Source organism: Fusarium subglutinans (genome assembly GCF_013396075.1).
Source record: "Fusarium subglutinans strain NRRL 66333 chromosome Unknown NRRL66333_c0000043, whole genome shotgun sequence".
Classification (NCBI taxonomy): Eukaryota; Fungi; Ascomycota; class Sordariomycetes; order Hypocreales; family Nectriaceae; genus Fusarium; species Fusarium subglutinans.
The window spans coordinates 20,534-45,797 of record NW_023502106.1 but is presented as its reverse complement, the minus strand read 5'-3'; the positions used below and the strand labels follow the sequence as shown (position 1 = coordinate 45,797).

Here is a 25,264-nt window from a genome sequence, read left to right as displayed (position 1 = left end):
TTGATTCCCCCTTCTAAGTTCTCACGAATGGCTTGGTCCTCCATATGGATGCGCTTATCAGCCAGCCGTTCCGATGTCTCATCTTTGCCGTTCCGATCAACGACCCAATTCCTCAATCAAGTGAGTCATGGGGCCGGGTCACGTCAAGCAAGCTTAGTGATGGATTATCATCAAGGAATTGATGCATGGGCTATGGATTAGCCTACCTCAAGACTAATGAACTTCGTCTACACAACTCGGTAGGCCATCCCTTCATGATCCACTCCAGCAGCTTACATGAATTCATAAACCCCAAGCAGAATGATTCTAACGGTTCATCATGTCCTAAATAGATAGTACTAACTCGATCTAGTCAAGTAATTCATGTCCAAACTGGCTTGCCGCTTAACATGCTTATCCACAAACAAAGTAACTATAGCAATGGACGATAAATTCCTTTATGTAATTGTATGCGCAATCCGACAAGCAATAAACGTAGAAACATCACCTTAGTCATAGGGACATATATAAGGGGATGAACAGGCATTTATATAGTGAATATCAACTCCCCACTAACTAAGGTCACTTGCTAGATAGTCTATGTCCCAATATATTGCTAAATCCATATCACTTGGCCGATGCCGCCTCACTACCAGTTCCATTTCGTTCCTCCGTCTGAAGACCAGCAAGAACTGCCCTCTCGGCAGCTGTGCCCTTATGGGCAGTAATCTTACACAGCAGAGGCAAAACCGAGGCAAGAATCGCACCCGCGCCGAGGAAAGCAGCCGTGACACCAAAGCCAATGTGATACTCTGGCGAGTCCTTCGTAGGCCAGATTCGACTTCCATAGACACTAGAGAAATTTCCGAAAGCATTGACGAGCGCAAGGACGATGGCGCGCTTCTCTGGAGGCAAGCTGACTGTTGCGCTGGCCCACGAGAGAATCAAAGGGAGTGCTGACCAGATTCCAGAAGCCACCAAGCAGATCATCACGTATCGCACGATGGGGTTCTGAACAGCGGCACAGACGACGCTGCCGACGCAACCAAGGACAAGGGCTGATGTGATGTGCCAGCGGCGTTCGATGTGGCGATCCGATGACCAGGCGACAAAGATGAGCACTACAGTAGCAACGGCGTAGATGGGCACCGTCATGTACTGAGCTTGAACGGAGGTGTAGCCAAGCGTCTTTGTGATTGTCGGGATGAAGTAGGAGATTGTTCCTGCGCCGACATCGAGCATGAAGAGGACGATGAAGATGTAGGTCCTGGGATCGGAAATGGCAGCAACGAATGCTTGCCAGTGGGTGAGTCGACCGCTGAGACTGCTTGTCGAGGCGAGACCATCAGCCACGATGCGAATCTGAGCTAGTTGACGCTCCTGTGGGCTGAGGCGCTTTGAGTTATGAGGATAGTCAAGCAACACGAAACAAGCAATGATACCAACACCAACAGTGGCTACACCCTCGACGATAAAGAGCCAGCGCCAACCAGAGATACCATGAGCATCGTGCAGCCCAGATGTAATACCACCAGCAAGCAGACCACCAAAAGCACCCGAGAGCACCGCAGCAGCGTAGAATATGGCAAACCGCTTGCCGAGCTCAGCACGCGTATACCACGAACTAAGAAGGTATAAGACACCTGGGAAGAAACCAGACTCGATGCAGCCGAGGATGAAGCGGAATGCGAGGATGGTGCTGTAATTCTTGCTGACGGCCATGACGGCGCACAAGGAACCCCAGACGACCATGATGCCTGGGAGGAAGAGCGAGGGCCGGCTTCGTGAGAGGATCATGTTGGAGGGGACTTCGCAGATGAGGTAGCCGAAGAAGAAGATGGAGAGAACCCAGGCATACATCTCATCTGTAAGTTTGAGGTCGTCGCCCATCCCGGCGATTTTGGCGTTACCCTATTAAAGCATGTAAGTCAGTATGTGTGTTGAAGTATCCAGCCGATGATACTTACAATGTTGGTACGATCGACGTAGTTCAGGATGTACATAACCCATAGAATGGGCATTAGGAAGAGATCGATCTTCTTGACGAGCTTCTTCTCCTCTGGGCTGCCAGGGGTGTAGTTGCTCAGAGCGTCGGACAGCTCTTGCGAGATGCCGACTTGTTCATGATGCTCCCCAGTCTTGGACATTTCCTTCTCGAGGCTCATGTTGCCAGTCTCTGTGTCGGAAGACTTTCAGAAGGACGGGCTGTCTAGCCAAGCGTTCAAGGTTCGAAGACAAGAATGGTACGTTCTGGGGTAGTCCAAGAGTCTGGAGAAGAGGTTTGGAGTACAGGGACAAAGATTGAAGCAAACGAGATAGGGCCACCAACGACCTTAAGTACGAAAAGCCACCCGCAAGATGATCCCTAGCTGATGCTACGCTATAAACCTGGGGAACTAACCCGAAAACCATGGGTAAGTGTTCAAACTCAATGTGGATCGCCCCCATGGGGTAAGGTCCGCTGTGGTCCGGGGCATGAAGACAAGGGAGGAGGAAAGATTCTAGACTGTTGTTCAATGGTGCGGCGTACAGACCGCTCTTAGGCATGGCTTAGAGCGGTCTTCGCGCCGAGTGGAAGATGCAGTTCGGCTTGGCGAGGGGCTAGCTAGTCATGCGTCGAAGCGGGGATAGACTAGACAATCATCTGGGGTGAATGGCAGATATTGGTCTTGTCGATTATTGTGTCTGTAATTCATGACTCTAGAACTGAAACAGGCGATGGTCTACACGATTACTCTGCCATTTGTGATCCAATGATCCCGAGCAAGTCTCCCGGATAGTATTCTAGTCCCATCCCAAGCTGATCCCCCATCATCCAACCGTAGCTCAGATCCCAATCCTGCTGTTGCGCCGGTCGCGAGTCTTGAGGTACTTCCAACGTCCTACTGTTGAAAATTTGCGGTATGAGCACCTCGTTCGCCGATTCTCCTGATTTAAGCTTGTCAAGCATCGTACTAAGCCCCTGCCCAATGTAATGTGCTACATGTCTTGCATAGGCTTGTGTCGCATTGAGCATAGATATGATGGGGCCGACGAGGTTGACTACGTCGTCTACCGAGAGGTGTACGACAACAGCTCGCCACGATGAACAGACTTTGATCAGAAAGATGGATGAGTATGCGATCGTGGTCAGGAGGTACAAGGGGACTCCCACTACGGCGCGGCGCATATCAGAGTCTTCTAGGATTAAACGCAGTGCAGCGCATGCGCTTTCTACGGCGGTGTTGATAAAGTCTTGTCTCTCGAGAGAAATGAGATAGCCATCGGTAGGTTGTAGACCCTGTAGACAGACAGAGAAGAGAAGTAGTCGGGCGAAGTGGTAGTGCAACACAACTCCTTTCCTGGGGTAATCGCCAATCTGCGGATCGCATCCTGTTGCATCACATCAGCTACTGATACACTCCGAGAGATGTTTCCCAGCCATATGAGATAACGTACCTAGCTCGCCTAGTCGTGCCTCCCAAGTCTGCTTCCACTGCCCCAACTCGCCATTGTAGCGCCGTATCGCATCAAACTCATCATTCGCTACCACCCGTGATCTATCCAAACCAAACGTCCTATAAGTTCGGCTAAGGATTATGAAAATACTGACCTGACTATGGAGCCGCACGTCAGTGCCCTTGGCCCCAGGCAGTCCAAGGAATCCCTCATGATTGATCAAAGTCACATCCTCAGCTATCACAGGCGGTCTCCCGTACGCAATGCTGAAGTGATGATCACAAACATAAAGCAGATACCACAGCCTCGCCTTCTCGCAATGCGAAGTCTCCCCGCGTAAAGCCCTGGCGCAATGCTGGTGAATGTTAAGTTCCGTAGCGATACGCACAGCAAGGCCGGAAAGTTTCCAGCTTAGGTCTGAGAACCAGAAGGCACCTATGCAGAGACCCCGGATGTCGTCTAGAGTGTGGTAGCGCTGGAACATGGCCTGGCTGGCGAGCTCAGCGAACACGACGTAGCAGCGGTCGAAGCTCTGACCATCGTCTTGGGTGTGGAGGGCGGCTACGGCTAAGATGGCTGCGACGAGGAGTGAGGATGATTCCCTGGCTGATGAGAGGGTATCATGGACGAGAGCGACACCACCCCAGAGATAAGCATTGAGGGTGCCCTGAAAGGCAGCAAAAAGACGTTCTGCTTCTGGAAGAGTGATTCGTCCTTGAGAGATGAAGTCCGGTTGGCGATGGCGATCCAGAGCTGCTCTGCCGTCACAACTGGGATCGCTTCTGATATTGCGCAGCTTGGTCGCTCGAAAGAGACTCACCATAGGAGCATCCACAATGACGCCGTCATCTTTAGAGGCGCTATGGGTATCGGGCGAGTTCTCTCTCGTCATGGCAGTCAAATGAGGCGTTGGAGCTGTGAGACGAGAGACAGTCTCTGGAGAGGTGGTCGCGAGCGCCATCTGCTGCTGGGTCGATTGCAAGCTGTCGAGTTTTGCTTTCATGTCTTCCATGGACGCGCGCATGGACTCCATCTGTTGCTCCATGGCCTTTTTCCAGTCATATTCCCCTTCTAATAGATCTTGTAGATTCTTGTTAACGACGCAGTCGAAGCCATTCTTGGTGCAACGTATGCATTTCGGGGCCCCATCCTCTGTAACGCAGCGAATCTTGCGTGTATGACATTGCTGACCTATTGGGTTTTAGTTAGGTTCACTATTCCTATGACTGCGGAAGCCAGCTTACAGGCTCGGATCTTTCTCGACACTTTGGATCCACGAATGGCTGAGTCCGAAGCGTTCCCCGGCCCGGACTCATCCGCTTCGAGGCCAGTGCGGGTTCTCTTCATAGCAGCTGTGTTCTTCTCCACGGGGAAGTTTCAAGTATCTGGAGCGGCTGACAGTCCGGGGGAAGGGGACGACTCGCTCGGTATGAAGACCGCGGTGCTGGGGCAGTATGTATATCACGAAATGGGGCGAGGTGAATCGAAGACGGCTGGATGACCGCGCTGTATCTGGGAGTAGTTAGCGCTGGTTTCGGCATGGACCAATGAGTTGTTGGAGGGGGTGCGGACTTCGTGCCGCTTTCGCCGCCCTGAAGAGTGTCGCTAACCCTATCGGGACAGAATTGCCTGCCGAGTGGATATGCCGTTGTAAAATCACCTGTAAACGTAGGTATGTATGCAACGTAAATGCAGGGCTTGCTTGTGCTGAGAGGGAGGGCAATTGCTGGGAATGGGCGGCGAGGTGGCTCGACGACTTATAAGGGCGATGCCGTTGCTCATGCTGGTGAAAGTCGAGGTATCGTCTATACCACAACACAACACAACACAGCCAACAACCATGTCATCTCATTCTTCTATTGGATTTATCGGGTTCAGCCCAGAAAAGGCTAAGATTGCAGAAACGTTGCAATTGTCTCACTCTAGCGCAATCCGAGTATTTGATGCCTCCTCAAAAAATGTTGAGCTCATTGGAGCCGAGCATCTACAGTGTTCAGACTCACTCCATCATGTTGCCCAGCACAGCCAAATTATCTGGATTGAGGAGAAGGACGCAGAAACTTTGAGCGACATGCTCCTAGGATCATCCTCTGGTCTTATACATTGTATGTAACGAAAAGAGTACTTACATGGCACGTCTCGCTGACCAACTCAAGCATTGCCCAAAGACGCATCTCTCATGCTCGAATGCCTCGCTCTGCCACATTACTACCAAGACCTAGCCTCTCGCTTCACTGAAGCTGGTCGGCCTGATCTCAAGATCATTGACTGCTCTGTCGTCGCATCAAGCACCAGAAGCAGTAACAGTATGACCAAGAGCGCCATATGGATCTCAGGTTCAGAAGCCGCCATCGAAAACGTATCTTTCTTGTCAAAAGCTCACGATAACGTGCATTTCATCTCCGGTGGTCTTGGATCAGCGAACAAACTACGTTTGACAAGCTATTTATTGGAGGCGACGCATGCTGTCACGGCTGCTGAGGCTACTGGTCTTGCGTCAAAAGCAGGCATTGACTCTAATGAGATATACAGCATCATCATCAACGCCGCAGGTAATTCCTCGGCGTATGAGGAGCTTGTACCTCATATGCTACAGGGAAATTCACATCTTCAGCCGTCGATAGAGTCGCTGTTACATAAAATTGTAAGTTTTTTCCATGACGGCCGTGGTGACAGAGACGCAGTTGCTTGTTCAAACTGGATGTACAGCTCGCTTACACAACATCTAGAACATTGTCACGTCTTCATCAAAGAGTCTCAACTTCCCTTTACCACTATGCTCTGCCAGTGAACAAGTCTGCCTGTTCGCCTCCGCCCAGGGATATGGCCTCGAACATGTCTCCAGCCTAGTCAGACTGTTCAAGTCGCAACACCAGAAGGCTACGCCAATTGACGCAATTGACAGCCATGCAAGCAAACGTGCCATAGACGTCACACCACCAAAAACACCGCCATCTGTGTCCACAATTGGCATGGTTGGCTTAGGGGCAATGGGCCAAGGGATGGCGCAGTCCCTTGTAAGGGCCGGCTTCTCTGTGCAAGGCTACGACGTTTGGGCCCCCTCAGTCGAGAAGTTCGCAGCGAGTGGTCCGAGCGGTATGTCCATCGCAGCCTCTTCACCAGCCGATGCTGCCAAGGGCACGTCTGTGCTTATCCTTATGGTTCAGAATGCTGTGCAGGCGTGGGATGTGCTGTTTGGCAGTGGCAAGGCTGCTGAGGAGCTGTCAGATGGAGCGACAGTGATACTCAGCTCAACTGTTCCACCGTCTGAGGCTCGCCGTATTGGCGATAAGTTGGAGTCTCTGGGGAGGGGTCTCAGTCTTGTGGATGTACCTGTCAGCGGAGGTGTTGCTCGTGCAGCAAAGGGTGATCTCACGGTACATAGCGTCCTTTCCTGACTCTATACTAAGCGATGAATGCTAACGGAATACAGATGATCTGCTCAGGAACAGGTTCGGCACTTTCATCCGTTCGTGGCATAATTCTAGCCATGGCAGGCAAAGAGTCCAACATTTACAACGTCAAAGGCGGAGTCGGCGCAGCATCTTCAGCCAAGCTCATCAACCAGCTTCTAGCAGGAGTCCACATCGCAACGGCAGCAGAGGCACTCGCATTCGCATCCCGTCTTGGCCTCGACACACGGCAGGTATACAACATCTTCAACGAGTCTCCCGCCTGGAGCTGGATGTTTCAGAACCGGGCTACGCAGATGCTCGATGCCGATTGGACTCCTCACTCGGCTTTGGCAATCTTTGTCAAGGACCTTGGTATTGTTCTGAATGAAGCCAAGAGGCTGGCTAGCTATACGCCAATGTCTGCGGTGGCTCATACCCTCTATATCGATGGGGCTGCTCGTGGGTGGGCTAGAGAGTCGGATGCGGGCGTGGTGAGACTCTGGGAGGCTGCTGGATCAGACGTGAGCAAGAGCGCATCAGCCAAGGTATCAACTCCTGTTTCTTCCGAAGACTCCATGAAACCATTACCAGCAAAAGCTACATTGGCCGCCCTCCCTGCCGAGTACACCACCGATCTGATCGAGTCAACGAAAGCTCGCGTTGACAGTGGTGCCATGCCTGTACTCATCGCTCTCGACGATGATCCCACAGGAACTCAGACCTGTAACAACATCGACGTTCTAGCCGTCTGGGATGTCGACACTCTCAAGGAGCAATTCGCAACGGACTGCCGCGGTTTCTTCATCTTAACCAACAGCAGAGCACTCCCACCCGCCGAAGCAAAAGAGCTTATTGTCGAGATCACGACAAACGTGAAAAAGGCCGCTGAGGAAAGTGGCAAGGCCTTCGAGATAGTCTTGCGCGGCGACTCAACACTGCGCGGTCACTTGCCCGAGGAGCCTGAAGCAGTCGAGCAGGTGCTCGGTAAATCCAATGGCTGGATCTTGGCACCTTTCTTCCGTCAAGGGGGCAGGTTCACCATTGATGATGTTCATTATGTGCAAGAAGATGACCAACTCATCCCTGCGGCACAGACTGCATTCGCAAAGGACGCTACGTTCGGGTACAAGAACTCCAACCTTCGGGAGTACATCCTTGAGAAATGCAGATCACGGTTCACGGCATCATCGTTCACGTCCATCACCTTGGAGGATCTGCGCTGCGGCGGTCCAGCCAAGGTGGAAGAGAAGCTTCTGAGCGGGGAGCGTGGCGCTGACCGTGTCATCATTGTCAATGCTGTTGCGGACTCGGATATGAACGTCTTCGTTGCTGGCCTCTTGGCTGCTGAGGAGAAGGGATACCGTTTCATCTACCGCACTGCAGCTGCCTTTGTATCGTCAAGGCTCGGTATCAAAGAAATTCCACCTAAGACATGGGCTGAAGTTTCGCTCAAAGCTGACGTTGACGCACCCAAGACCGGTGGTCTCATTCTAGCTGGTTCATACGTACCCAAAACAACAGCGCAGCTCGAGACGTTGCGTGAGCGCAGGGGCGCAGATCTTGAAGTGATTGAGCTCGATGTAGCTCAGATAATCGAGTCTGCGGAACAGGAGCAAAGGATGGTAGACCATGCTATCTCCGAGACTACCAGGCTCATCAGCGCTGGCAAAGATGTCTTGGTCATGACTTCACGAACGTTGATAAAGACCGACGAAGCCATTTCCTCGCTGAAGATCGGCTCCAAGGTAGCTGCTGCACTTGTCCGCCTCCTCGTCAACATACAGGTGCGGCCACGATATATCATTGCCAAGGGAGGAATCACATCCTCGGATGCAGCCACAAAAGGTCTCAAGATGAAGAGAGCTCTGGTCGTGGGCCAGGCTGCACCGGGTGTGCCGCTCTGGAGATGTGATGAGGAGACAAGTCGGCATCGGTCTGTGCCATTTGTTGTCTTCCCTGGCAATGTTGGTAGCGAGACAACTCTGGCTGAGATTGTTGAGCAGTGGGCACTTTGAGAGATAGATACTTGGATTGGGATTGGCGAGGAACAGAAGCACAGTATGTCGCTTTCAATCAATTGTCTTTACTGAAGAAGAGCTCGTAGTTTCTATGGATGAGTGGAGCAATAGTGATAATTATAGTAAAAGATTTATTACTCGTGATAATTCTCCCATCAGTCGAAAGACCCTCTATATTAAATATTCTGCACGATTATTCAAAGCCTGTCAGACTAAAGCTTCTATTCCAACCGCACAGATACGTTTGTGAATTACAATAAGCAAATAGATCTTTTCATACCTAAAAGTGAGATTCCATTCTGGTAAATATTCCCGCGAACATCAATTTGATCACTGCGAATCCATAAATCATAAATAAACAGTATCCAATCCATCCTTGAGACCCTCATCCAAACTAACCCTGCCACTTAACACGCTTATCCCTGAACAGAGTGACCATAGCAATAGGCAACAACTCCGTATTCACAATATTCAACCTCCCAAACCTCTCAACAATCTCATGCCCATAAAACGTAGCAACCCACGTCCAATACGCATCCATGTTGTTCCACCACCCAGTAATACCCTGCAGATTCGACTCCCCGCGCAACTGCTCCATCGCAGCTGATATCTTCCCATCATCGGTCTCTACCTTGCTCTCGGTAGGTCTCTTCATGAGCGTGCGGAAGATGCGGTGCAGTCTGTTGGTGGCTGTGAAGTGCTCGAAGAAGAAAGCCTCGCGGTAACGGATGAACTCTTCAAAGGGCATGAAGGTGTCTTTCTCGTGTTGGGTTTCTGGCTCCCAGTCTGGTTCGTCTAGGGCATATCGTTCATGACGAGTTTTGCCGTTCAGGAACTTTTGTTTGTAACCTTCGTATGCGTGACGCTCATCTTCCTGGAAGTCAATCATAGGCTGAGATGGATTCTTGGAGACTTCGTCGTGAATCTGCATCAGAGAAATAAACGGGGACTGCAGGTCAAGTCCGCCAAGTTCCATGGGGAAGTAGAGATATCCGTCGGGAATATTCTTGATGCCGAATCTCTGACTGATCCCTTGTTTCAAGAACTCCACCACGCTCGTGACTTGCCCATTTGAGAGTTTCGCGAAGACCTGCTCCTCAATCTTCTTGTGAGTTGAAAGCATATTGTCGACGTGTTCACGACCAAAACAATTGGCTGCTTTACCAAAGTTGGAGGTAAAGAAGGTCACAGCATATGTATTCCAGGCTTGGATGAAGCCAAGAATGCTCTTACGCTTGTCGACTAGCTGTTTGTGAAGTTCATTGACATGAGAGTCGACCATCTTCTGATCAATCTCGAACCGGCCCGTCTTGGGTGACAAGCGAAGGAATCCCCAACGAATCTCGCCTTCTGGCAGTGAATCATCGATGGGAAGGGTCGCATTGCTATCCTTGGAGATGCGAACCGTACCTGTCTTGGTAGAATTGACACTAACACCGGTGACGATAGTAAACTCATCAACAGTATCCCATGCCTTGACAGCGACCTTATGGTCAGGCGACCAGAACCAAAAGTTGTCATGCATTCTCCAGAGGTTGTTCGAGGTAGCCTGGTTGACAGCAAAGTCAAGGCAAAACAGGGTCGTCTCGCCAAAGACATCGCTCAAAACATGAGCTGCTGGAGTACCACGACGTCTCTTGCGCGCAGACGAGTCGTCATCGTCGACAAACTTGAGAGGTGCCTCAAGGAACTTCTTAAAGAACCCAAGCCACGTATCGGAGACACCAAGGAACTTGAGGATAGTAAAAACGGTGTCATGAGGTAGCTTGGGGTTCCAGTCGTCGAAAACAGAGTGGAATGCGGTCATCTCGCCGTAAAGATGGGTGTTGATAGTGATCTCTGTAGACAACAGATGAAGCAAGGTCTGCTTGAGTGCCATTGGATTTCGAGACTTGTTGTCTTCATCATCGTCGTCGTCTTCCTCTTCTTCCTCATCAGAGGAGTCAACCTCAGCAGCAAAGTTGTTTGTATTCATAACCCTGCGATGTCTCATCGCACCGCCCTGACCCACGCCTCCGGTCGATGGGTGTGACTTTCGCGCTGCTTTGCTAGCAAGCTGTCTGCGAGGTGCTTGCATAGGTGCCTGGACTGCGAGTTTACGTTTCTTGGTGTCGGCGGCGAAACGTTCGTACTCAGCTTCCTCCTCACCGTCGGCAGTGCCTGTGATTTCATCCACATGGTCCATAAGCTGTGCCATGAAATATCTCTCTTCGTTGACCTTGACACGTTCACGCTGTAGGCAGGGTGAGTCAGAAAGAGGGCCGAGGTAGTATCCAAGTCGTCGCCGATCCTCTCGCGGGATCTCTTGCCTCTCCGATTTCCAGGCGACAGAATCACGGAATCTTTTGAAAGCTGTCTTGAAGAAAACACTCCATTTAACACCAATATACTGGAGGAAGATGGCTTGGAGTAAGTCCTCATGCATATGGATGTTGAAGACTCCGCTGATCTTCTTCTCCATCGAGACGGGGATAGGAGTCTCCGAGTTCCACGTACATGATTCGAGGGCATTGATGCGCATGTTGAGGACGTCTGCAATTTCTTTCAGGATCATATGATTGCTTTCAAAGTCCTTGAGTACTTCTCGTTTTTCATTGGAGAGGAGATCTGACGAGTGAAGACCGGCAATGGTCCACTTGAGGGAGCCAACAGTGAACTGATTGGGTGTTGAGATGGATGCTTCATGGTCAGAGACACATCGCCGAAGAACCTTGAGACTATTAGCCATAGCCTTCTTGTCCTTGTTGTTAGAGCCGAAAAGATGCTCCAGGTAACTGTTGAGGGCCTTAGTATCAATGTCGGCGGCTTGAAAGACGGTGTCCTCCCAGTCAATCCTGGACTGAAGTTTGGCCTGGTCACCAATGTCCTCGAAGGCCTCGCCCATCTCAACATCTGCCTCTGGATCCTTCTCCTTATCGCCAGATAGCCACTCGGTCACGAGCTCGCCATAGAGCCAGGCATACTGATACTGAAGGGCTTGCATATCAAGCTGGCGAGTGAGGGACTCTTCCCAGGCAGCCAACATCTTTTGCGACACAGAAGGATCCGTCTTGGCCTGACCAAGGAAGCGGTCGAGGTTCTTGAGGTCAATCTCAAGGCGTTTGTGACTACTGAAACCTAGCATGACTTTGTTCTCCTTAGTGAGCTTGATAGAGAAACATTTCTTGACACCATCGCTCAAGATGACAAGACGCTTGACAGCATCCTTCTCTGCCTTGACGGAAGAAAGAATCGCCGCCTTGGCTTCTTCAAAGCGAGAGCGTCTCTTGGAGAGCTCCTGGAGCTTGGTGTTGGTGATCTCTTGGAGAGTCTCGGAGAAGACACTACCGGAGGTAGCCATGGTGTAAGTGGGCTGAGGCTTAGGGGTAGTAGTCTTCTGTATGTGTGCTGATGGTCTTTTTGTTTGTCTGATTCTGGCCATTAGTGATGAAGGACCAGGTTTGAAGGATGAAGTGATGATGGAATGGTTGTAAAAGAAAGGAGGGGAAGCGATCGGAGGAGGAGGGTAGTGGGTGGTATATATACCAGGTAGGAGGAGGATTTGGTGTCCTCAGGCCACAAGTTGCAAGGAGCTGTGCCGTCTCGGCCGTGTAAGCCAATGGCTTTGGTGAATGATCTGATGTCACCAACAGGAGCTCACGCAATACAAAACAGAATCAAAAAGTCATGTGCGCGTGACTGATCCAGTAGTAATCCAGTAATAGGTTGTCACACGTATATCGTGGGCCACAGTAACAAGTTGTAAGTTGTTGATGAGATGAAGTGAAGTCAAAAGATGAAGTGAAACCAAGGTGAAGCTAAGATGTGCTGACTGTCCCCGTTGACAGAAATGATTCGTCAGATTTCAGAGCATAGTGGGTCACCCTTAGGCTACAGCGTCTCGTTTTACATCGTTTTCAACTTCATCACTTGAACCCTCGTGCAAGTCATCGACTGATGGAAAAAGTACTAACACGAGCCTCATCGCGAGGTGTATTAACAAATAGCGTCGGATATATCTTCAAGGCGGCGACTAACAGGGGATTTTTTCTTGTTATCTACTATCCCAACCGCCCCGAAACCAAGACCAGGACAAGACCGTGTCGTGTGGCATCATATTACGCAATAGAATTTACAACTGCTCCTCTGAGTCCATCCATCACTCTACTATGTTGTCCTTCGCCATTCCGTACCCCCAAAAGCCTCGCAAGCCATGCGCAAGGCACCATCATGGTTCATTCGATCATCTCTAGCTTGTCCATAAGTTCCTTAAATGCCATCCTGCGAGTCTCTTCATCATCCCTTCTAACTTCGTACACCCTTGGACAGGCTTCTTGTTTCTTCTCTTCCTCGATCCATAGAGTAACCCCGAGGTCTTTCAAAGCCTCAAGGTCAGGATTCCACGCCGATGCCAAAGTCTGCTCGAAGTTCCTCATCATTGATGGCAAAACGTGGTCCCAGAATTCCAAAGCACGCTCGTGATATTCTCTAGTCTCTCGAAAGAGATACATGTCGTCACTTTCTTCTGCGTAGACCGTGTCATTGATATCCTTAAGCATGAATCGTCTGAACTCGGCAATTATGTTGTCGATAAAGGCTGCTTTGTCACCATCATTTGTCGCGGTACAGACTCGATCGTCTAGCGACTCATCTGGAAAATCTGACCTGGTGGAGCATGTGTGTACCATATCGAGGTCGGCGAAAGTCGCTTGCCTCAAAACAGTTGTATGTTGATACATTGTCAATATTCCTCCAAACCCTTCCACGAATGATCGTAGCTCGTCAGTTTCTGATGAATGACTTTCCAAAAGACACCGAATCGCATGGGTAAAGGGCGTATAACCTTCAGGTGAACACTGACAAGTACAGTTGTCCGTGTACTCAATAGCCAAAGGGTCGTGGACAATGTATTTCTCCAGGTTCTTCATGTTGTTGATGATGATCTCGGCTAGAACAAAGCTAGAACACTCTGATCTGCTGTTTTCACAAATTACTGTCCAGAAGTTTGGGCAGTGGTTATATAGCCACATCGCATACTGCGGTGATGTGCAGTGCAAGACCTGTGGTATGTCTGGACCAAACGCACAAAAGGCCTGTTGGCTTAGTGATGGGCGTATCCAGGCGTCATCAATATCGGTGAAACCGCTATGCCAAAAGATGGATGCATCTTCAGGACATGTGATGTCTAACCATATGGGTCTGAAGGTGGGCTTTTCAGCCTCCATGTAACCGGTTTGTGCTGGCAGTGCTTCTGGTAAGGCTTTAAGTTTGTCAGCAGCTTGTCTGTGATGAGAATCGTCAAGCTCAATAGATTGAGTGTCGAATTTTGTTGCTCGCGAAGGATAGGTTCCTAGCCACAGCAATGTTCTTGGCGCTAACCCCTCGAATTCCAGCTGGCGCATTTGTAGATGTTTTGCAATCAAAACTTTGCAATGTCTGGAGGCACCAATGAATAGGTTGAAAGATACAACCATACCAAAGATTTTGCGTTTCGAAAAATCGTAGAATGGTCTGATAGGGCATTTTGCTTCCAACAGGATCCTGACTGCCTCAGTGCAGGGGCAAGCAGACCCTTTGGTAGTTCCACGAGTGTTGCAGATGTTTTTGCTTATCTGGATTGACCTACCCAGAGGACTAATCATACCAGATGCTATTCGACATGGCTGAAGGAGCTGTTCTGGGGTTGCTCGCTCGACCAACAGTCGTAATATTTCCGGTTTTTCTATGGCCACAAAACAAGGAGACTCCCCATAGAAGCTGATTTCCCCCATACATTCCGGATCCTTATGGATTTGATTCTCAACTTCTCCGACGTCGTTCCTTAGAATTGCAAGGGTTAATGGCCCAAACAATGCTATTTTGGTCTACCGTTAGCATGCATCATGGTGCAATTTATTTCTACATCATACCTTGGGCGATTCTTCGACTCACACCATCATACTTAGCTATGTCGATGCGGCCAAAGCTGCCAAACCTCAGTTCTGGCTGCCTGGGAGCTGGTATCTCGGCATCATCGACACACAACCGAGCAAGAATCGAGGATGGAAGTAGGAACTCGTCGGCAGCCACATGCAGGGCGAGGCTATTTTATGTCAGTACTATAATGTAGTCGTAATAATGCAAGTTCAACATACCGGCCATCTGACCCTACGGCCGATACTGGGGTACCTGCTGCGATAAGAAAGTCGAACAAGGACTTTAGACTCGGATGTGCACGCTGCTGCTGGGTTAAGATTCGGAAGTCACCAGAGTTCATCTGTTCTTGTTAGCTATCACGCGATTTCACAACACGGATTGAGAAGACTAACAGTCAAGGTCAAGTGATGAAGTAAGGAATAGCCACGTGAGTTGACATCGGTGGGCCTAGCCCTTCCGGAGCGGAAGATCGATCGAAGTTTCCGGGTAATCGACTCGAATAAGGGCCCCGGATAACTTTCCATTGCCCAACGGGCTCCCAGACGACTTTCAACCAGCAGGTTGATAACTCTAAAGGCTGGAGAATTACCTTCATCAACCATAGCAAAGTAATTGATAGAGGGACTGATGCTGAACCCGCCTGCTCCAGTAGTCGTGCGCAATGTCAACTCAACAGCTCTTCCTATTAGTCCAGTAAGTCCCGTGAACCTCAAGGTTCTTTCTCGCCAATGATCATTAGCTTCTACGTAGAAATCGCAGTCTTTTAAGTGATTTTGGTGGGAAACAGCTTCATCTTTAAAAGACAGCGATCCCATTCGAAACGTTCTTTGTGTGCGCAGCCGCCTTTTCCTACAAGGAAGGGCGCAGGCAGAAGAAGCAAGCTCGTATAATGCACTTGGCTTAGAGGCCAGCTTGCAAACAGCCTGTGCAGGATTCTGGCCATCGACTCGGAGATGTGACAGGAGCTCAGCAGTTTGAACATGGCGTTGCAACGCTGCAGACTCCGCTCGTTGGAATGATGCTCGTATCTCATCCATCTGTGTGTCTAAATGTGCTTTAATCATCAAGTTGATCTGAGGAGCCACTGAATCGACAGAAGTTCGAAGCGAAGGAAGCTGTGGTCGAATGATAGAGACAGAACTAGCGAGACCAGATATCGTAGCAGCCAGCGTCGAGACCTCAAGCGCTGTTTTCTGGGCGCTTGCAGAATTGAGAATCATAGCATCAGAAGTCACCGCTTGTAGCTCTCTGGTCAAGTGTTAATGAAAGTCTTGGAGACTTCGGTAGTCACGTACAGTTGCAAGCCTTGGACAGCCAGGTTGAGTGGAGTGCAAAGAATATCCAGAGCATTTTCCAATTGTGTTAGTTGAGCCTGCCGTAGAGGATATGAAATTTTTCGATATGTGCCCTTCACTTTATCTTTAACGGTAGACTCAGACGGGTTGGGCGCGGCAAACTTGTCTCCAAATTCCTTGAGGTCCTTCAAACCGTCCTCACAGTTAGCCAAGCATCGTACAGCATAAGCCGCAGCTTGCGAAGTGGACGGATCTAGTTGACCACTCTGCAGAAAACTATCGAGTAAGCAGAAACTGCCTTCTAGAGACCCCGTTAGGCGTTTGAGTCGAGCAAGGGCATCGTTGTGGTCTTTGAGCCCGCCGAGGTAGCTCACAAGGCCGGAGCATATCTTAAGACCCAGGGGGATGATTGCAAGTGCCAACTCGGCCATGGTACTCTCTCAACGTGTGCTGAGAACGTCTTTTGAGGGAGGAAGTATTAGATGAGAGATAAGCAAGGCCGCTGATTTCAAAATGTTGGGCTAAGTACAGTGGTAAGAACAGGCCGCCAGTGGTATCCCACCGTGTCAAGCACCTGCTGCAGAACATTCACAATCACAAACGTCGTCAGAGGCTGAAAATCGCCGTTCTATTGGCTGCTTGGTTCCTGCGGCTGAGACAAGGCAGAACAGTGCGAGTGAAGTATATTGGCTGCAATTATCTCTGCAGCTGACCGCTATTTTTATTTAATCACGCACCAGGTGCATGGGCTCTCAGATCTCCAGAAACATTTATTATCATTCTGTTAGTCACCGCTGACGCAATGCGAGTCTCTGCACAGCCAACATGTTGTTGGTCCTTGAGTGGCTCTACGCCAACGCACAGGTCATGTTTCAAGTAAAATAGCGCTCAAATCACTTATTTCAGGCCACCGAGCACTAAAACGAACCTCCACTGCCCTCCTTTCGTTCTTCTCAATCTCATTGTCATTCTGAATCCTCACGATGAGAATTTCCGAGGGTTCTCCATATCCTCCAAGCGAATCTGATATTTCAGAGATCTCGCGCGATCTTGAGAAAGAAAATGCCATCGAAAAACTGTCACTACTTCCCAATCCTCCCCCTCGACCCCGATGTCTGACTCCATCTGGTTTTCGAGATATCACAGAAGAGCCTGGACTACCGAGGCCGACTTTTCAACATTGCGCATACTATAAGCTGCCGTCCGATATCAGAAGATACATTCTGATACTGGCTTTCGGCAATCGTCGTCTCCATATGGACTTTTCATACGATTATCCCGACATGTCTTCAGACCTCATTCAACCGTTAGATAAGAACCATTGTGGCATCGTCATGGAGAACATGTATGGCGAAAAACTACGAGTCGTCGATGATACAGAACCAAGGTCTTGCATTTGGTGGGGATCTGTTTGCCATCGACTCCCGCCAGATCACGACGTATCGCAAACAGGTCCAATGACCCATCGAGGACCTGATGGTCCTTGGGCTGATACCTGTCGCGTCGGTGAAGCTCGTCACTGCGACTCTTGGCCAGGCTCATTCCCTGTCAAGTGTCGCATCGGTATAATGGGATGGCTGCTGTCTTGTCGCCAAAAGTAAGTCATCTCTATGTCTACAATCCTAATCATCGCAATTAACAGCATCGTAGTTATGCCGAAGCTATCGACATACTTTACTCTAAAAACACAATCATCATGGCCAACGAAGTAATGATAAAACATCTACCTCAACTCTTATTACCGAATCGCCTAGCGTCCATAACTTCACTGGAAATCAGCTGGAACTTGAAGTCCCGATACGAGAGCGGAATTTGGGACATTGATGAGGCAGATTTGAAGCACGTGTGTGAAATAATATCCACCCAGTTCCCGCGGCTACGTCGTCTTTATTTGTCTCTCGAGCGCTCATGGCATAATGATGCTTGGCCAACTATCAGCCTTCATCTGGACAACCTTGCGCGAATGATGCCATCTCTGACAGAACACGCGATCTCGCTGCCGGACACTCCATTCGATTCTATCTTTTACGATGCAAAAGAAACAGACTTTGGATCGTATTCAGAAATATGCCATTCTTATAATCAGATCTGGCGATCTACTGACGGCGAAATGGATGTCATTCGTCTTCCATATGTCGACAGCTATCCGAACGTCCCGTATCACATACCCTCTTCAATCTCCAAGTACGAAGGTTATTGGATCCTCAAGGAAAGTAACAGGTTCAACGTATCGGGGCTCTCTACCGAGTCGTCTCCGCTAAGGGGCCCTTGTGTGCCTTACTATGATTCTGAATCTGAGCTTTATTATAGAGACCTTCTGGAACTGGAGGGCATACTTTGAAATTCTGGTTTGTAACCCAGAGAAGGTCTGTTCTGACATGGTCTTCTAGTCATGCTGACGCCTCTTCTGCTTTATCACTTATGAATGATGTTTTCAGGAGCTGTATACTTAGTTGCTGAGCTGAGTTTTATCACCAAATGGAGAATTAAGCATCCATTGTCGGACAGATTTATGCCGGCTATCCCCCACTTACATCATCAAGTGGCTATAATGGGTAGGTGACGCGACAAATATTAGAAACGTGCCGCAATTTAGTATCGGACGTGGTACTTGGCAGACAGGTCGGACAGGTCCAACGTTTTATGTAAGTAATGTGTGGAAGAATCATCAGTATGTCAGACAGTTGAGCGATCTCATGAACGCAAGGCAGCGAGATAAAATAGGCATCAATAATAATAGCGACAATCTTCTAGGCAGCAATACTGAGAATAACTACAAAGGCAGCCTAAATCACTCTGATAATCATACATCGCGAAACTTCTGACGAAACTAGGCCAAAGACACAATGACCGTAACCGAAGTTGGCTGCATGGTCGTCAAGCCCGGTATGAACATCATGGACCATACCACCCCAGAGGGCAAGATTCTGACTGACGCTTGGAAAACCGTCATCAGCAAGCCGGGTGGGCCTCAGCGAGTCTACTGGGGCTTGGAATCAGTTGACCCATCGAAGATCTGGGGCTTTTTCGACTTTGATTCAGTCGAGCAACATCGACGCTTCGCGGAGGAGTAAGTTTTTACACGTTTACTAGAGTAAAGTAGCTAACTGGTATAGATATGGCGCAAATGCAGTCAAGGAGATTCCCAAAATCTGCACTCATGGAGAGTTCTCAAAGCATATCAAGATGATCCCATCCTCAGACGTTCTTGAGTCACCTCTGACAGAGATTGTACTAGCATACTTCCCCCAAGACATCTCAGAGGAAAAGAAAGGAACTCTCTCATCCAAGATTCAGGAAATTCTCAGACAAGTTTTTCCTGGCGAGGCTAGAGTAGCTCATGCCTGGGGCGTGGAGAACGACTTTCCAGCAAGAAGCGAAGATGGAGTACCGAGATCAGTTCTCATGGGTTTTGTTGGACTTCCTCATTCTGAAGCTTGGGGAAATCATCAGAAGACGGATAGCTGGAAAGAGGCACTCTCAGGTATTGAAGGGTTGGAGGGCTGTACTAGTATTTATAGCTTTGCGATAAGCTGCCAGCATCTGGAGAGAATTTGAGGACTATACGGAGTACACTTATACGAGATATAGTTGATTGCATTGATCAGAATATCGAATAGGCAGTAATGCTCAGTTTCAATTACGATCTTGCTATAATCTAGAGGAATAAATCATTTTCAACGAAGCTCTAGTTCATAGTTCGGCCATACTCTCTTCTCTTGATGCTCGACAGCCCAACGCAGAGTCCCAACTCCATCAGATCTAACCGAGGTTTTAGACTGCAAAGATATCCACTTCTGCCCGTCTTATCACCATGCCCGTCCTCGGAGGGCAAGAAAACTCCGGCCTAAATTTAGGGTTTTAAAAATAAACTTAGCAAAGGATACCCTAAATCTAGTAAAGTTACCCTAAATTTATCCTAAGTTAACTAAGTCTTTTTGTCATTTAGGATCAAGGTCCTGAGTTTTCTTTCCGCCCCTAGCCCGTCTTCCAACAAGAGCGGATCCAAAATCCACAACCCCACGCTTAGCGAAATCACCTCCCGAATCTTTTATCACCACCATCAGACCAGCCTAATCCTCGTCTTTACCACGGTATGATGGAGAAACTCACCACTCCAAGCGGTGTCCTCGACCAAAAACACAAGACTCCCCACGAAACTTCGTCATTCAATCACGAAGAACTCAACCGAGACCGCCCGACATGTTTTCCAAATCTCTCATCAGAGCTAGGCTTTATCTTTGTGGTCGTGGGATCGATAGCTATCAGCGAGTATTTTGTTTCTGGCTTTCCCATCGTTTTGTCTTCGTTGGCGGATACTTCGCATGAGGTTAGGACGTGGTCTGCTGCTGTTATCAATCTTACTGCGGCTGTTTTGACACTTCCTTTCGCTAGACTCTCCGAGATTCACGGGGGAAGGTTTATCTTTCTAGGTGGTCATGCTTGGTCAATTGTTTGGTCCATCATTGCTGGCTTCAGTCAGAATCCTTCTATGCTTGTCGCTTGTCGAGCAATGCAGTGTTTAGGACCTTCAGCTTTCTTACCGTCTAGTGTCCTTATCATATCGCGCATTTATCGTCCTGGTCCGCACAACACTCTTGTTTTCAGCATATTTGGAGCCTTTTCCTGCATCGGTTTCTACTCTGGAATCTTCTTTGGCGCATTGTCCGCTCATGCCCTGGGCTGGAAATGGTATTTCTTCATTGGTGCATTCTTTTGTACCAGTATCTTCATCACTGGTCTTTTGACTATTCCAAGGAGCTATGAGTGTCCACGGCTTGACCTCGAGATGGATTGGTTAGGTACGGCTACTGTTGTACCGGGCCTTGCGTTGGTGGTGTATGCATTGACTGGTGGAGGAAACGCCCCTTACGACTCTGTTGCCTTGATCTTGGGTATCACGTGTCTTGCGCTGTTTGTTTACGTTGAGAGATGGAGGGCAAGTAAGCCTCTTATTCCAGCAGTGGTTTTTAACACGAAGTACATGAGTCGATTGACCGTTGCACTATTCGTCTCCTATGGATCTCTCAGCCTGGTACTTTTCTACGCCAGCTCCTAGTAAGTCCTGCCGCGTCCACCAAATACCAATCTGAGCTAACGTATTTCTTAGCATCGAATCAGTCCTATATACTGGACCTTTGTTGACCACCGCTTGGTTAATTCCTCTAGCAGCTGGAGGTTTCATCCTTGCTGTCACCGGCGGCTTTGCTCTTCATATCCTCAACGGACGACGATTCCTCATCATCTTCTGTCTTGGTTTCCTCGGCTCGTCGATTCTATTTTCAATCATACCTGACAGCAGAATATCAAACTCATTCCTCGGCTGGACATTCATCTTCCCAGCCATGATTCTCGCAACAGTCGGGGTAGACATTACCTTTAACATACACAGCTTCATTATCACAACATCCCTACCTAATCATCTACAGACATTGGGAGGTGCATTGGTCACCAGCCTACTCTACCTCGGCATGGCATTTTGGCTGGGTGTTATTGAGATAGCAACATCGGCACAAAAAGAGGTCAAGGTTGCCAAAAATCTTGATGCACCAAGTCAATGTCAGATTGGGTTCTGGACTGGTACTGGACTGGCTTTGATTTTCATCACGGTGCAAATACAGTCGGGCGAGGCTGATTTGGCCGCTGATGAGAAAGCACAGAGAGAATGGCAGATGGATGTTAGGCAGAACATGGAGTGATGCGCCTGGGTTTGGCTTCTGGAATAGGACTGTTATCGTATGTATTTTAGCTGATTAGAATACACTAGAGTATTGACTATAGAGATTATCGATTTTTCATTGCATTCCCCCCGACGAGATAGTGAAGTCAGGACTTATATGTCTTGTGAGCATATAGCAATGCTAGAGGCTTAGGTAAATTCCTCTAAATTCCTCTACACCAAGATCACAGACTCCGGAGGTGCATCCTACAATAATCGCACGTTCTTCTAGTCACTCAAACTTGAGCATGGCCTTCAAGTCTTCGATCTAATAACATCACGAAAATGAGAGAATGTGTCCTCCAGCTCTGACTTCACTAGCACGAATACATCTAACTAAGCGTTTGCTGAGAGCCCATTCCGTGCCTCGGTTTTGCATGATTAAATTAACTCTATCCTCAGCCAAACACTAGACCAGTCTTCCGCAGTCTCGCATGATGTCCGTCCGTAGATAACTCGGTCTTGCCAGGGTTACATCTAAAGTTCTTTATCCTTAAGTTTAATTACAACTCTGAAACCCACGACAGGGTCATGCCCAGCCGCACACGCATCCAGACCGCTCAACACCCCAAAATCAAGAACCCTTCACCAAAACCCTGATCCTTGAATTTAACAGAGAGCAATGTCACCGCTTCTCAAACAGTCGATCTGGCTCGCGTTACCCCCTCGAATTTTAACGTTGGGGTTTGCGGGGGAATTATGTACCTTCGTCCCCAGTGTCGATGGGGGCGGGGTGATCTACCGCTAAGGATGGGGAAATACAGCTCCACGGGAACTCTGAGCCGCGGATAATTTACAGTCCACGAATGAGAAGCTGGCTTCTGGGAACAAGATTATTCAGAGGGCCAGTGTAGACGACGCTTTGTTAGCGAAGACAACACTTCCAATCTGGGGTTTGTTGAATTTTTTGACATGAGACGAGGGCCATTAAACTAAAGTAGCTATGCAGTGTAGACCCGCTTGAGATGCTGGGGTTCATGTATTCGGGAGTACCTCCGAAATGATCATCCATTCTTTGTATATAAAACCTCTAAATATCCCTATGTTTCTTTCCTTCTGATCCTCAAGCCAACTCATCTTCTCCACCGTCAATCTTTTCACAATGAAGGTCTCGAGCTTCTTCACAACCCTCTCCCTGTTCGCAGGCGCTCTCGCCGAGGCCATCGACCTCCCTGCCGGTGTCCCTCGCAGCATTGAAGAGTTCCGCGCCAAGCATCCCTATGAACTTCCTGTCAAGAGAAGTCATCGTAAGGTCTATACTATCAGACATAGTAAGAACGATCACGATGATGTATCTTCCGAGTTCTACAAGGGCTTGAAGAAGGCGAACAAGGGAGGTACTCTGTATCTCCCCAAGGGTCAGACTTTTGTCATTGGAAAGCCTCTTGATCTCACCTTTTTGAATGATATTCATGTTCATCTTGAGGGTGAGATTAAGTTTACCAATGATACGGAGTACTGGCAGAAGAATGCTTATAAGCATCCTTTCCAGGTATGTTTGATATGTCATGATGAATGAGTTGAGACTAATGGTTGTAGAACTCGATCATGTTCTGGAAGTGGGGTGGCAAGAACATCAAGCTGTATGGAAAGGGTGTTCTGAACGGTAACGGTCAGCGATGGTGGAACGGTATGTCTCTGACTCAAAATATTTCAGATTGTATACTGACAATGACCAGAGTTCGCCGGCAAGGAGATTCTTGACACTACCAACGCCTATCTCCGACCTATTCTGTTCTATGCTCAGAACGCCACCAACCTGGACATCCAAGGAGTTCACTTCAAGGACTCCCCTTGCTGGACCAACTTTGTCGTCACCTGTAAGGAATTATCTAAACAAGACCTTATGATCATGTACTGATAGTCCTTTAGCCAAGGACATCTCCTTCAAGGACGTTATCTGCACTGCTCGCTCCACCAACGCCACTGCTCTTCCCAAGAACACTGACTTCTTTGACTCCCTTAACGTCGAGAACCTCAATGTCGAGCGTGCCTGGGTTGACATTGGTGACGATTGCTTCTCCCCCAAGAGCAACGCTACCAACGTCCACGTCGACACCATGTACTGTAACGGTGAGCCTCTTCACTTCACGCCTCCAATAGTATTTACTAATGAGATTAGGCACCCACGGTCAGTCCATTGGCTCTCTCGGTCAGTACAAGGGCGAGATGTCCTTCGTCAAGGACGTCGTCATCGAGAACGTCTGGATGCTCAACGGTCAGCACGGCGCCCGGCTCAAGACCTGGGCTGGCCCTGACATCGGCTACGGTTTCATCGACAACGTGACCTTCCGCAACTTCTGGGGCGGCAACAACGAGTACACCGCCTTCATCGACTCGTGCTACTTCAACATCAACGCTACCACCTGTGCCCAGTACCCGTCTCGCATGAACATCACCAACGTTCTCTTCGACAACTTCACCGGTTACAGCTCCGGCAAGTACGGTAACGCTGTCGCCAGGTTGACTTGCTCGACTAGCAAGGATGCTGTCTGTGAGAACATCAAGTTCAAGGACTTTAACATCAAGACTCCTTGTGGTGGAGACCCTGTGTTCCTGTGTGATGGTGTTAAGGATATTGGTGTGGATTGTGTTAGTGCTACTAGTGCGGAGGGTAAGGCTGCTTTGGCGAATAAGTGTGTTGCGCCTCAGGCTTCTGCGAGCCCTTTCAAGGTTAGAAAGTTCAACGGTTAAGCGTTGGGTCTAGTTTGGGGTAATTAGTGTGTACGATTAATGAGATACCGATGGGTTTTGCCCATGGACTCGAACTTTGACTTTGAAACGAGTGCCATGATAACCAACTGTGCTAGTTTCTGTTCATAGAGAGCTAGAATCAAGTTTCTTTGAGAAGTAAATAATGATGTAATAACACGGTCAAGGCTGAAGGTCGAGGTCCGAGAATAAAGGTTGCTATTACGATGGGTTTGGATAGATGAGCGAGCCGATCTTAGTAACGGACCTACGATATTATAGAGCTTGGAGAGCATATTCAATTGTCAGATTGTTCTGTAGCACAATCTGACAGACTGTCAACCTTGTAACCTCGTAAAAGAATCAAACGTTGTTTTGTCTCTTACCGAACTGACAGAGGTTGCTGATGAATTCGGATCATGGACAGCACAGCTAGTTGGCACGTTCATTTCAATTAGCAAGGACTAACGTGTTTGAACAACAATGAAACACTGTTGGCTACCTGAGTTTACAATCGCTCAGTGGCGAAGATAAACTCACAATATAAGGAATTCTTTCACTGCATCGGCCAGCCGTAAACTCGGTGGTGTCCGCGGTTATCATGGTTCACAGCGAGAGTTGTGCACATGATCCAAGGTAGGCAGGGCACCAGTTTGCATCTGATCACAATGAGAATGCTGATTGGGTTGCGATAAGAACTGCCGGCAAGTGGGGCCTCTCAACGCTCCCCGCGTACCGAGCGTGCTTGCCCAGTGCGAAAGACTCGTTAGACTCGGTTGCTGGGCTGTCACTTTCCAATTAACGCGTGAGGACGCGTGCACCCTCTCCCCTACC

The 25,264-nt window shown here is 48.9% G+C and overlaps 7 protein-coding genes across 7 annotated transcripts; 4 read left to right on the top strand and 3 right to left on the bottom strand.

Annotated features, from left to right (window-relative positions):
- Positions 1-606: 606 nt before the first annotated feature.
- On the bottom strand, positions 607-2,144 carry FSUBG_4730 (major facilitator superfamily transporter; the record flags this gene model as incomplete). The annotated part of the gene is made up of 2 exons (XM_036682751.1): positions 607-1,890; positions 1,947-2,144. 2 exons carry the CDS (start codon positions 2,142-2,144, stop codon positions 607-609), a joined length of 1,482 nt encoding a protein of 493 aa, XP_036539653.1.
- A 566-nt stretch (positions 2,145-2,710) lies between these two features.
- On the bottom strand, positions 2,711-4,764 carry FSUBG_4729 (transcriptional activator of protease prtT; the record flags this gene model as incomplete). The annotated part of the gene is made up of 3 exons (XM_036682749.1): positions 2,711-3,351; positions 3,418-4,608; positions 4,662-4,764. 3 exons carry the CDS (start codon positions 4,762-4,764, stop codon positions 2,711-2,713), a joined length of 1,935 nt encoding a protein of 644 aa, XP_036539652.1.
- Positions 4,765-5,257: 493 nt separating this feature from the next.
- FSUBG_4728 (3-hydroxyisobutyrate dehydrogenase) lies at positions 5,258-8,827 on the top strand (the record flags this gene model as incomplete). The annotated part of the gene is made up of 4 exons (XM_036682748.1): positions 5,258-5,522; positions 5,574-6,061; positions 6,147-6,794; positions 6,851-8,827. 4 exons carry the CDS (start codon positions 5,258-5,260, stop codon positions 8,825-8,827), a joined length of 3,378 nt encoding a protein of 1,125 aa, XP_036539651.1.
- A 397-nt stretch (positions 8,828-9,224) lies between these two features.
- On the bottom strand, positions 9,225-12,170 carry FSUBG_4727 (uncharacterized protein; the record flags this gene model as incomplete). The annotated part of the gene is made up of 1 exon (XM_036682747.1): positions 9,225-12,170. The coding sequence occupies one exon, from the start codon at positions 12,168-12,170 to the stop codon at positions 9,225-9,227; it is 2,946 nt and encodes a 981-aa protein (XP_036539650.1).
- Positions 12,171-17,003: 4,833 nt separating this feature from the next.
- On the top strand, positions 17,004-18,361 carry FSUBG_4725 (uncharacterized protein; the record flags this gene model as incomplete). Its single annotated transcript, XM_036682746.1, has 2 exons — positions 17,004-17,617; positions 17,671-18,361. 2 exons carry the CDS (start codon positions 17,004-17,006, stop codon positions 18,359-18,361), a joined length of 1,305 nt encoding a protein of 434 aa, XP_036539649.1.
- Positions 18,362-18,866: 505 nt separating this feature from the next.
- Positions 18,867-21,719, top strand: FSUBG_4724 (multidrug resistance; the record flags this gene model as incomplete). Its single annotated transcript, XM_036682745.1, has 4 exons — positions 18,867-19,090; positions 19,137-19,504; positions 20,088-21,078; positions 21,131-21,719. 4 exons carry the CDS (start codon positions 18,867-18,869, stop codon positions 21,717-21,719), a joined length of 2,172 nt encoding a protein of 723 aa, XP_036539648.1.
- Positions 21,720-22,841: 1,122 nt separating this feature from the next.
- Positions 22,842-24,433, top strand: FSUBG_4723 (exopolygalacturonase; the record flags this gene model as incomplete). The annotated part of the gene is made up of 5 exons (XM_036682744.1): positions 22,842-23,231; positions 23,279-23,369; positions 23,419-23,559; positions 23,612-23,812; positions 23,862-24,433. The coding sequence occupies 5 exons, from the start codon at positions 22,842-22,844 to the stop codon at positions 24,431-24,433; spliced, it is 1,395 nt and encodes a 464-aa protein (XP_036539647.1).
- Positions 24,434-25,264: the final 831 nt, after the last annotated feature.